The sequence below is a fragment of the Nestor notabilis genome, unplaced genomic scaffold (genome assembly GCF_000696875.1).
Source record: "Nestor notabilis isolate BGI_N333 unplaced genomic scaffold, ASM69687v1 scaffold44, whole genome shotgun sequence".
Taxonomy (NCBI): Eukaryota; Metazoa; Chordata; class Aves; order Psittaciformes; family Psittacidae; genus Nestor; species Nestor notabilis.
The window spans coordinates 1,085-13,674 of NW_009926617.1; the positions used below are offsets into that span (position 1 = coordinate 1,085).

The 12,590-nt window shown below is 44.2% G+C and overlaps 1 protein-coding gene across 1 annotated transcript in view; it reads left to right on the plus strand.

Moving 5' to 3' along the window:
* The first annotated feature begins 799 nt into the window (after positions 1 to 799).
* LOC104405016 (paired box protein Pax-2-A-like) overlaps positions 800 to 12,590 on the plus strand; it is a 54,087-nt gene continuing 42,296 nt past the window's right edge. The window contains exons 1-3 of the mRNA XM_010013602.1: positions 800 to 852; positions 4,659 to 4,744; positions 6,815 to 6,934. Coding sequence (XP_010011904.1) covers positions 800 to 852; positions 4,659 to 4,744; positions 6,815 to 6,934 — 259 coding nt within the window. The remainder of the gene's footprint in view (positions 853 to 4,658; positions 4,745 to 6,814; positions 6,935 to 12,590) is intronic.

Below are 12,590 nucleotides of genomic sequence, written 5' to 3' on the forward strand. Positions count from 1 at the left end.
AATATGAATACGTCAAAACAATTACAAGGAGTTTGGTGCTCTGCTGGGTGTATCCTTCCACTCAGAAAAATAATCCATGACAAAGGAATATGATGAAAGTGAGGATACCAGTGCTTTCTAAAGTCTGGCAGGGTCTCCTTGGGGCAGCAGGACACAACACTCTTCCCCTTAATGCAACTTTACTCTGTTCTTCCAAGATTAAAAGAATCACTAGACTGGGGCTCCAGATGCTTCAGACCTACCTCATTTCCCTCTGATCAGCCCTAGCATGGTTTTGTTTTAATTTGAGATACTGTCTAAAGACTCTGTCAGCAATAGTAAGAAAGGAGAAACCACAGAATATGTGAGGCTCTAAGAGAGTTTGGATAGAAATGTCAGAGAAGCAAGGGGCATTTCCTATGATCTGTTATTCTTTCAGCAAATAATTTCTGACAGGTTTAGAAGTGATTTTTTAGTTGCTTACTTATAAAGAGTGTAAGAAAGTTCTGCTTCTCAGGAAGGATTATAGCTTCCCTAATTTATCTTCTAGTGTTTCTCTACATTCTTGACCAAATTTAATTAGAGCTTGTTACAACTTTCATACTAGAAGAGATGGTTTTTGTCTGTCCATCCGTATTCAGAATCAGCAAAAGGAATGGCGTTAGAAGTGCTGAAAATGATGAAATAGAAATCAAACACTGGAAATTCACGATCTAATGCTGAATGTTTAAGAAAGTCAAAGGCATTTGGAAACAGGCAGTTAGTTTCAGCTGGAGCTGTATGCAGTATTAACTCTAGAAAGAGTTACTACAAGCCGACTATGGTAACTCATGAATTTCAGGAATGGATGTATAATTCACAGTATGATACTAGGTACTGTAATGACATTATATGACATTACTTAAGATAATATCGCATATTAAATTCAGATTGTGAAATGAAGTTCAGTTGCTTTACTGCAATCAAAGATCTATAAATGTCCTGTTGCTGAAACCTCAGAAGTATTGTATTAAATCTGTGTATATTCTCTGAAACTCAAAGTAGACAACTTGTGCAAAAAACTCCCACTGGAAATGAAAAATGGGAATTTGCAGTAAGTACCAGTTTGTGCCCCTAATTAAACACAAATATGGTTTTTGAAGTCACTGACTGTGATGGAATTAGAGCAGGGATGAATTTAGTCCTAAGTGACAATTTCTTTTGGAGAAAAAAAGAGGCGTTTGAAATACTGGCATTTACCTCAAGAAATTAGCACTTCTGACTGGTGTTCCAGGATTTGTGTGCCTAATGCTTTTGGGAAAGGCTGAGGAAGCGTTCTGCAGAAAGGCTTGTCTTTGTCCAGTGTCTGAAGGCAAGGAGAAGCCATCAAAGGCAGCAACAGGTGAGCAAGGTTTTGCTCCCTCTTACACAGCAGTAATCCAGAAAGCCAAGGTTTGAGGCAGCAGAGCTGGCTTAGTGTGTATTTCAGTTTCCAGTAAGGGTGAGAAGCTTTCAGCAATCCCCAAGTTTAAAGAGAGCATTATTATGCTGCGTCTGTTGCTACAGGACCAGGTCAGCTGTGTTCATCTTTCATCTGCTGTTTCATTAGGTGGTCTTGTGTAGGACAGACTCACTCAAAGCCTCTTAAAGCAGCAGCAGCAATGCCCAGCTATCCTGCTGTTTATCACTGTTCCTAAATGAATTGATCCAGAGGGATGCAGTGCTGTATTCCATACTGAGTGTTAGGGTCCTGAAATTTCTCCTATTTCCTTACAACACTAGAGTTCAGTCACGACTATAGGGCAAGGAAGAACCACTGGAGAGAGCCTCTTCATGACTTGCTTCTTCTTTTAGTCATAGGAAATGCCTTCTACCTGAGACTTCAGGTAGATTTGCTGTGCATTTGATGCCAAGAATTATTTGACCTAAGACACTGGAGGTTGCACAACAAGAACTGCTCCCCTTTGCTCACTGTTTCCAGACACTTCCTCTTGACATAAAACCAGTTTCATGCTTGGGAGGGGAACATCTTTGAACAGAGCCTTTTACCTCTGGGTCACTATCTGAAATCTGGCCCTGGTTGGTAGTGACCAAAAATCATTACCAGCTGATGGCTACTTGGGGAAATGAGCTGGTGAGTCTCATTCCAGTTCTTAATGGACACATCTCAGCAAACACAGTCACAATGGGCACTAACTGGCATTCTCAGCTGAGAGACCACAAACTGAACAGCGAAGGAAACTGAACCTTCCTCTTCATCCCACCGCCTGGCTTTCTGAAGCATTACGGACAGGCATTCTATACCACCGTTGTTTCATGGGCTGAGTTTACTCTAAATGGCTTTTCAAAACTTGGCCATTTTTGTGCAGCATGATTCAGCACAGCCTGATCGACCATCCCAATATAATTAGGCTCATCTATGGTTCGCCTCAGTAGAAGCTGAGCTGTCTGATCCCACCTCCCAGTATGAATGGCAAATCTGATGTCATATCTCAGTATGAATGGAACTCTCTGATGTCACCTCAGTGCTAACAGGACATTTTACAATATGACATCTAAGGCTGCAGGGGAGATCTTCTAATCCATTCACTGTGCCACACTACACTAGAATATAACACAGTATAATGTGTAGGTTAACTTAGGCACCCTCAGGCAAATTTTGGATAGACGGACAGATGGATGGATGGATACATTTATACAAAGTATACATACATTATATCACTCTATTGATTTTTAAAAAGTTCCAGGTCTGCCTGGCTATAATGAGATTTTTGAACTTTGTGTTGCGATCAATGAGGGGAATATTATTGGCCTGGAGAATTGATATACCCGCTCTCTGTGGCTTGTTCTGCTCCTGGACTGCCCCTGCCCCCAAGGTGTACGATTCCATCAGACACTTAACCTCTTTTACAGTGTCATCAGGCTAAAAGGAATCTAATAGTGACACGGGACTTGTGCTCAGCACTCTGGCACTATTGCTTTCCTGTCACAAATAATTTATAGCTTTCTATTTCCATCCCTTTGCCTGCACCCCATCCCCTTTTTCTGTTTCTCTGGGCTGGGGGAAATCAATAAACTCACACAACCAGAGTGGCACTTCAGGGGGTTTTAGGGGGGATATCAGAGAAGAGAAAAGAACAGAAAAAAACAGAAAAGAAGAAAAAAGTTGTATTATTTGCCCTAGCACAGACTTCTCAGATCAGCTCCTCAGCTAGTGCAAATCCGCATGACCTCAGAATCTGGCCCTGTTGTGAGGTCCTCGGGCACCTTCTCTATAGGTCCTCAGAAGCTATATATTAGGGCCCTTCATATCACTGACCTATATGGGGTGAGGACCTGGGCCTCCATCCCCAGCTAGAACCTTGATATTTCCTGTCTCCAGCTACGTCCCAGGCAGCCTCTCTGCCACTCCAACAACTGTCCAGGCTTCATTATGTGTGTATCAGAGTTTCTTAACACACCGAGGTGATACGCTATGAAAAACCTTTCTTTTCCTAAGAAGGTTTCAGTCTCAGGAGTTGTGCTTTTTCAAAAATGCCCTCTCAACATCTCTGCCTATCTCTATCCATGCCATACCACCCACTAGCCACACATGTGCTCTTTGAAGTTTTGCCAACTTATTATTTAGAGTGAATCTTTAAGGGAAGCTCTCTCTTGGGTGGGCAAGGAGTTATTTGTTTTCATTTTCTGGAGAGATTTTTTCGGAGAATTTAAAGCTAATATAATGCAGGGCTGAGTGTTCCAGAAACTCAGGCTGAAGAGCATCTGCAGCCTTCACCCTAATTGGAAAGGCTTGTTTTAATCTCAGAAAGGAATTTGGTCTCGATGGCCTTTGCAGGTCATGGCTTATTTGCCAAGTTCCTTGGTGAGGCGGTTGTTCCTGAGTCACACACCATGCCAGTAGGCAGGGACCTTGCCAGTCAAGTAGTAGGTGCTAGTGATTTTCTTTCACCACTGACCTCAGCTGGATTTAAACCAGTGACCTAGAGGTGAAAGATTTCATGTAACAAGAAATAGAGCACTGACAATTACAGTTCACTTTATTTTCATTCTGAGCTGTATTATGAGCTTTGTGGGATTCACTGAGACATCTTCTTGAGTTCCCATTCTCAGTGCATTCACCTCCTGATAAAGACCAATTTTTGCCCTCTTTGCTGGAGCTTCTTTTTCCTGGTTAACTATATCCCATCACCACTCCCTGTGGATGCCTTCTGCTCCTACCTTCTCATTTATGAAGGGCAAGGGCTTTGGGCAAGCCTTCCATCAGTTCAAAGCATTCAGCATTCAGTTCTATGCCAGAAAGGTATCTTTTAGGCACACAATAAAATTAAATCTACACTGCTTGTAAATCCAGCAGTGGATCTATTGTCTGCAAAGACTGCCTTGTGTTCATGCTGTCAGATCAGGTCATAAATGATAATGTAGTTGCTAACACACAGGACATCCTGGCTTGTTACCTGAGCACTACAGTTTTGCAGCGAATACCCAAGTTTGGGAAAAGATGAGAGAGCAGAGCAAGGACAATCCCCTGGGAACCAGACCATTGAAGCAGTAGAGTCAGGACTGCGAGAAGGCAAATAAAGTCACTCTGCTGCTCCCAGAGCTCAGGCCAGACCTTCACGTTCTGATCTGGGATTGTGGGTATGCAAAGGCACAGAGAAGTTGCAGTTGAGTTCTGAATGTGTTTTGCTCTTTTTCAGGATCATCAGAACCAAAGTTCAGCAACCTTTTCACCCAACACCAGATGGAAGCGGGACAGGTGTGACTGCACCAGGACATACTATTGGTAAGAAGATTGGCATGAGGGGTGGTGATAGGACAAGTGGAAATGAGGATGATGCTTAGTTGAGGGAACGAAGTCTGACAAGCAGATGCTAAACAGAGCAAAAGGGAGGATCAGTGGAGGGGGAAAGAAACCTCAATGGAAATCAGAGGTTTCTGTTCGTTTCCCTCATTGCATTGCAGAGAAAGGAATCACGGCAGAGAAAACAGGCCAAGGTAGGGGTTTGCCCAAAGTGATTCTGCCTTAACATACGTTTCATGTTCATGCTCTTTCCTTAGCTTCTCTAGGGAGAAGTATTTACCACTACCCTGTTTAAGCATCAGTCTTCAACTGTTGTCTCCTTCTTAATCTGATTCAAAAGAGAATCCCTCACGCTTTCTTTTCTCTCTCTTTGTTGGAACTGGCCTATTTCTTAGAGCTAGTAAAGCCAGACATGGTTAAGATATTCCTGATGCCTCATAACTGAGCTCTTCATTGTTCTGGCTCTGCAGTAAGGTATCCTATGGGTGTATTTCACTGAGAAAATGAATTTTCTGCTAGGGGAGATGGGTTTATCAAGGTGAGCAAAAGATGAAGGCTATAATAAAGTGACCAAATGTGTTTAAAGATACTGTGCTAGATGTGCAATGAGGTAGTTTTTACTCTGTGGGCTGTTTGGTGTGTATGTTGCTGTAGCTTTATCCAGTAACACTTCAGAGCAGGAAAAAACATGCAATATTTTGGGATACTGTGATATACAGTGTCTTATTCATGGCCTAAGACACTGTCTGAAATACTGTTGGTTACTGAGAATTAGCTGCTATACAAGGATTTACTGGAGAATACAAAGATTTACTGGAAAGTGATGGTCTACATGGGACACAGCTGGCAGATATAATTCTGTACATGAATTGTGTTCTGGAGCACAGTGAAATTAATGGACTAGTATGGAAGAGCATTTCTGGATGGCCTTTTAATCTGGACTTGCTCATTGGACTGGGAATCACTAACTACAACAGATGGAGCTAGCAGGTATTATTTCTTCTTGGAAAAGTAGTGCATGTCTAGGGAAAGCATTGGCTGAGCTGGAATAGTGATTGCGATTTCTGACACTGGAGTGTCTCATTGCTCTGGGATGAACTGGGAAGTGTGGGTCTACATTGGATATTGTTGACAGGTTCTCCTCCATCCAGGAAGGCTTGCATTGGAGGTATTGATTGCTTCAGGAGAGTGCTTTATGAGTTGAATGATGGGTAGTGGCCTGCAAGGGACTTGGGATATTCTCCCCATTACTGGGACATGCTGGGACATAACAGGCATGCCTACTGGATGCATAGCTCTACTTGTTCTGTACTCGAAAGCCCTGTTTATCATGAAGTGATCATTTCTAACCTGTATGACTTGTCATTTCTGATACATTGGAAACCCATGAGCAGTCTTGGGCAGCCCTGAGTGGCAAGAGGAATCTGCCTGTTGACATTGGTCAGTACAAAAAGGACACACTAGATTTTTATTAGTCTGGGTTGGAGTATGTATCATCAACTCACCATTTGTTCCAGTAGGGAACTGAATTTATTGGACCAACACTGAAGTACTTCTAACCCTATGCTCTCAATGAGTGTTTTGGATGGACATGTAAGAGGCTGGTCTGGCTAAGACAGAACATGTGAACTCCTGGTGGAAAAGTGCTGAGAGAAAATGATCTGGCAAAATATGGATGGACTAGGAAATCACTAGAGAATGTGGGCTATGCACCATTGCGCTCCGTTACCATGGCACGCACTGGGAAGCCTGCTCTGAACTGGGATATAGCAACAAGGTTTAGTTAGCTTCTTGATGGAATACACTTGCTTGTTATTAATGGCCCTATACTGGAAGGTGGTTAACTTATGGTATAGGAATGGACTGGCAAAGCTGGGATGCAGCAATGTTAGCAGTAGAACAAGTATGAGTCTTTCAGTGTGAGGGACTGGAAGTCTACTTAGTGCCCAGGCTTTCCTATGAGACTGGTGGCATGTGTAGCTTTCAGCTGGAGGATCCCTGAGTGCTGTGCTGCTCTCCTCATGGCCCTTTTTCCCTTTTCCTTTTGTCCAGTGCCCAGCACAGCATCCCCTCCCGTCTCCAGTGCCTCCAATGATCCAGTGGGCTCTTACTCCATTAACGGGATCCTGGGGATTCCTCGGTCGAATGGCGAGAAGAGGAAACGTGATGAAGGTAGGGGGAGGGGAGAAGCTCATCCTCCCTTTTATATTCTTTGTCCCCATGTACAGGCTCCAATTTCAGGCCAAGGTTTGCAGCTGCTCCAGGGGCTAGATCAGTTTTAGCAACAGAGACCAGTTCCCCGCCACTGCCCTGCTGGCTTGGAATGCTCTTCTTCTGAGGCTTTTTCATGACAGGCTGCGTCTCCAGACATCTGCTCAGCAGGCAGAGAGCCGTCTCCATTGCTGGAGCTGATCCCAAGTTCATTCACTGCTGGAAACGGCTGGAACTGAACTCCCCAGGTGCCAGCAGGTGCCCAGACTTTGAACTGCGGGTAAACATGGTTACCCCAACTCACTCGTTTCAAACAAAATGCCATCTTGGAGAAGCACCAGCAATGTGGGAGCTATCTTTCATTCCCCTTGCAAACAAGTTCCCGCCCTCTGAAGTGCCATGAGCTATATTAGCTGGTGATTATAAGGGCACGGTTTTCAATGCGTAGCATCTACCACAGCAGAACTGCCATGCTTGCAATAGTCTGAAAGCAGAACAGGAGGTCTTCCGAGTACTGTGGCCCTGAGGTTGTTATCTAAACCTTTCACTAGGGCTCTAAGGAATTAGGATTAAGCTGTCTCCTTTTCCTTCCTATCTGCTGGGAAGGACTCAGAGCAAAGCGAATCCTGAAATGAGACAAAAGTTGGAGGTCTAGATAGACTGAGTCAGGATGGGTGGGTAAGGTCTTGGTGCTCTTATGGTGGCTTTGTAAACTTTTTTCCTTAAATCTTGTTCTTTTAATTTGATGCATTCAAAAATTGAGGGCCACGAGGTGAACTTTTCTAAGAGTAGTGTCTGACCAGTTTGTTCAGTACAGTCCTGCCTTCAGTATGTTGTTTTCTACTGTTGTCTGTTGCATGGGAGGAACCTCTTAGCAGCACTGGTGGCCCAGTGTGCTGTGTGTGCTGTAAGCCCAAGGCTGTGTGGTACAAGAGAACATGAGGATTCTCTGTGTGATATGTGGTGAGAAGAGAAAGTTCTCCTGAAATAGATGCTGCATTTTGGGGGTTTCCCAGTAATCTTCTCAGCATCGATTCTGGTGAGGTTCACATCTGTAAGTTTTTGATCCAAAGAAGCACAATAATCCCAAGGGGAAAAAAAAAAAAAAGGCAATAATCGTGACCCCTTTCTCCCTAATACAAAGTGAAACTAGAGGCAAGGACCCAATCCAGCTCCTGTTAAAGCAAGTGGGAAGATTTTTGCTGATGTCATTGGAAATTGGATCAGGCCCCAGAGGAAGATCCATTTCCCAGCTAGATGGCAGTAGGGCCCAGCTAAGAGAAAAGTATAGCAATGGAAGGGCTGAGTCAATGCCTCAAAGTCAAAAAATGTCAGGAATAAGAGATTGCAGATGTTGCAAACCCCTCCAGCATTTCCCATCATTACATATACAGCAAATAGTGACATTTCAAACTGAGTGACAAGTTTCTTTAATGTTTGTGCAAATCTCTTGGCAGTTATTTGGTGTTTTATTGAACCCCTGTTCTTATACAGTCCAGAGTGGTGATCACCAGCTCTCAACAAAGGGCCTCCGTATCTCATTTTGAAATTAAGCAGTTCAATCTGGCTTTGGTGGCCCCTCTTTCCAAATACCTAGAAAGATCATGCCACTTTAAATGTAGCCACACAGTCACTTCCAGACTCATAATTTGAGCTTTTCTGGAGCAGTACAATTAAACACAGAAACAACCAAGCAGCCATCTAAGACTCTGACACTTCGCAATAATATACTGACAGTAGGAACAACTCTCTGTTGTTGTCTGTCCTTAACTCATCCCAGATTTGATTTATGAAGGGCAAGCAATACTCTGCAACTCTCTGCTGTTGGCACTAGGAATCGAAACAGTACCAGACAATCCTGGAGACGTTGCTTGCCTTTGGTTCTCAAGTGTTTTAGGCAGCAGTTACATGACACAGCTGCAACTACCTTAGAGAACAGACTTCATCTTGCCATCCCAGATACCTCCTGCAGGGAGATGTTGCACTCCTGTCCCAGAAAAACCTCACATGGGACCCCCTGCCAGCTGCTGAACACCCCTACACAAGGGCTGAGTTATCTGGGCTCACTGGCCTTAAGAAATGCTGAAAGACATCATCACTTTGCAGGGTTGGGTCCTAAGGCTAGAAGGGTCCATGGCGGGGTTTGCACAGCCAGTGACCTGCACTCACTCCTGGGCAATCTCCCCTGTAGCAATGAGGACTGTTCTTGTTCATAGCTGCGATGGGGATCAGGAAAGCCTGGCAAGAAATCCAGTGCAGGTATTTCTTTCATGCTCTTGCTGGATGCATACACCTCCTCAGTATTTCCCAGAGCTTCTGAGCACTGTTCTGTTGCAGTTTCTTAACTGTAGGGTTTATTCTTGTGTTGAAAAGCCCTTATGAGCTCCCAATGCACATCCACTTCCCCAGAATTTTGGGGATGGCTCTTCCCTAAAGGAGGCAGAAGAAGCAGCACTGCTGTCTCTTTTCTTTCCGCTCTGTTGGACCAGCTCTGCTGCAAGGATTCCTCTGTGAGGAATGCAGTTCAGCAGAAAGGGGGAAGTACCAAGCTGCTCCTGAATCCCTGGTTCTGAAAACCTTGTTAGCAACCTCTGTGATGGCTGGGGGGAACAGGATGGGAGAAAGACAGAGGAGCCTCTATCCGAGCACACCCCCTCCCCCAGGTCCTCGTTGCTGCAGCTGGTGCCTACATTAGACAGTAGCTCAGATGATTAAGAAGAGGAGAGATAATTATGTGTCAAGATGATGTAGCAGAACTCCTGAGTTGGACAGAAGGAGCCAGACAGATGCATGAGGTGGGCGCAGCGATGGACGCTGACAGCCAGGTGTGTCCCTCACAGGAGTTAGAGGGAAGAGGGAAAATACCAACCTACCAAATTTGCTGGTTATGTCTGCAAGGGTAGCCTGGGAAGACTATGGCAGTCAGAGAGAGCTAGCAGGGAGGTAGCTTTGAGTGCCTACTAGTCACAACAGGGAACTCTCAGATCACAAGTCTTTCCTCAAAACTCAGTGTGTTTTTGCTCAGGTTAATGCTTAGGAAGGATGGTCAGGATTTGCCCTGTTAAGACTATGTATTCCTTTTGTTTCCATTTTTGACCAATGGTTGTAAACCCTCTGACTTCTGTGTCAGATTAGACAAAGCAGAGAATTGGTCCCCTATGATTTTAAAAATAATCTGGCTAAAAAAGTTCACCACCTCTTGCGTAGCACAGCGTATGCTACTTCACGCAGTCTATGGGCACTGCCAGTGCTGCTGTTATTTCCCTCTGACCTTCCCCACTGTTTGTTTACACACACCATCTTCCAGAGGCAGAAGCGGCCCTGCAGCATGTAATAACCTTCCCAAGACCACTGAGGGTCTTGCAGTATCAAGCTGCAGCTGGAAACAGGAATTCCTGGCTTTTTACAATCCTAATGCTGTACTATGCTGTGAAAGCAGGCCAAGCTCAGCAGGCTCACTGTCAGACTAAGAAGCAGCAATAAGAAGTCCAGAAGGATAAAGGAGCAACATAATATGCAAATATTTCTGTTGTTGCATAATCCCATATGCTTTAGATGATAGCTAAAAGAATGAGAACTGGGGTAGCTTGGAAGCACTAACAAAAAACTAGTATCATTCAAACTGTAGTCTTGAGTACTCTATAAGGAGAAAAAGGGAGAGATGAAGAGAAAGGGAAGGATGGATAGATAGCTGGATAGATGGATGGATGGATGGATGGATGGACAGACAATTAGAAAATATGAAAACAATATTTCAAACTGTCCTTGCACACCACAGGATCTCCAGCTGGGTGAAACTTTTGGGATCTTTACAAAACCATTCTTACTAGAGATTAGAGAGACCTCTTTCTCTCCATAGCAGGCCACAGACCTCCTCTATAGACCCAAATTCTGATTTGGGATTCGTCTTCCAATGAGGCTGGTGCTGTAACATTCTCAGCATCATTAATCTTGGTCCCTGACAGTATCTGTAGTATTTGACAGCATTACTGGCAGTAATATCTGCAGTGCTGACAATGGCAGAGATAATATCCCCCAGTATTATTGGCATTAGCTGGGATCATATCTGCAGCCTGTTATTGGTGGGAGCAGACATAATGTGTCCAGTATTATTAGTATCAGTAGTAATAAAACTCACAGGCCTGTTAGTATGATCAGTGCTAATATCAGCAGTAGGTTTGTGGAAGAGGTGGGGACAGAGTGATTACTACTGTAAATGGCAGTAATACTCAGGCTGTTTGCAGTAAAGGAATCCCCAGTGGAGATGGGGGAGCAAACCTGAGAAAGCAGAAGTTCCTCCTTTCCTTTCTTCACCTGGGGATCTGATGATTAAAGTGATTTACATTGAAGTAAGCAATGCAGGGCTGTGTCAGTGCAGGACAGTAAAGGGTCACCAACATTTTGGCAGGCCTGTGATGGTGATGTTTTTCAAAGAGTCTTAGCTGTATCAGTGCAGGTGGCTCACTGTACACTTCAAAATGGGGTTGAGCTATGCAGAATAGGGTGCTGCCTACTAGCAGTGGGAGCACTTGCACTGTTAGTCATGTAGCTGCAGGATAGTCAGCATAACTGCCCTTCTCATTGGTGCTACATGCATAATTCTCTGACATTACCACAACACCCTCTACTGAGAAGCACTGCTTTTGTTACAGGTGGTTTTCTCTTCCCCCACTCCGGATGGGAAGGCTCTGACTGTAGGGCAGGGGTTTGGCAGTGTTCAGCTTGGGGATTTTCCTGCCTGGCCATGATCTTGATTTCTTACCAGGAAAGTAGAAATGCCTCCTTCAGGTGGAGTGTAGGGCAGGGAGCAGTCCCAGTCCTGAAAGTAGGGGTTTTTTAATACTGCCCCAGGACATAGACTGTCTTGAAGAAACTCAACTGTTTAAGTGGAAAATAGTGCAGAAAGATGTGTAATGTGTTTAAGGCCTGAGGTTTTGAGCAGATACACAGCAGCTGAGTGTGCCACTGCAAGTATGATCCTATTTGTGCTGTTCAGAGCGGCAATGATAATACAATTTCGGAGATGTAGTTGTGACATTTCAGGTGACTTGGTGTCATTGTCAGTGGCATCAATATACGTTTGCAGGCAGTGTGGCTGTGGTTATCATATTGTTGTAACTGTATCACTATAGGTTGTGGGTTTGTGATACTAATGATGAGATTAACTGTATCACTGCTTGCTATGTTTTCCCATTACACTCAAGGCCATTTCACTTTTTACAGAGGTGGTTGTGAATTGTTTCTGGTGGTATGTCGGCATCACTGCATGCAGTGAGGTTGTTCTGATGTGGTAATTGTTGGTACACTGGTGCAGGCTGCACTGTATTGTCATTGCAATTCATATAGTTGTTACTGCAGCTGACGTAACATATTGACGGACAACGGACTGTCACCTGGCCATGAGTGAAGTCAATACAGCGATGTCACTGCAGTGCTGTGTTGAGAACTCTGTGTTTTCACAAAGTATGACCATACTGTTCCACAGCATAGTGGGATTGTTTCAGGACATACAGCATACTTACGCTGTCATCTGCAGTATGATGATGCTTTACAGTGCTGTAGTTGTACTAGTGCACAGAGGTCTAGCCCTTCACTGTCCTGTAGGGGAATACAATTG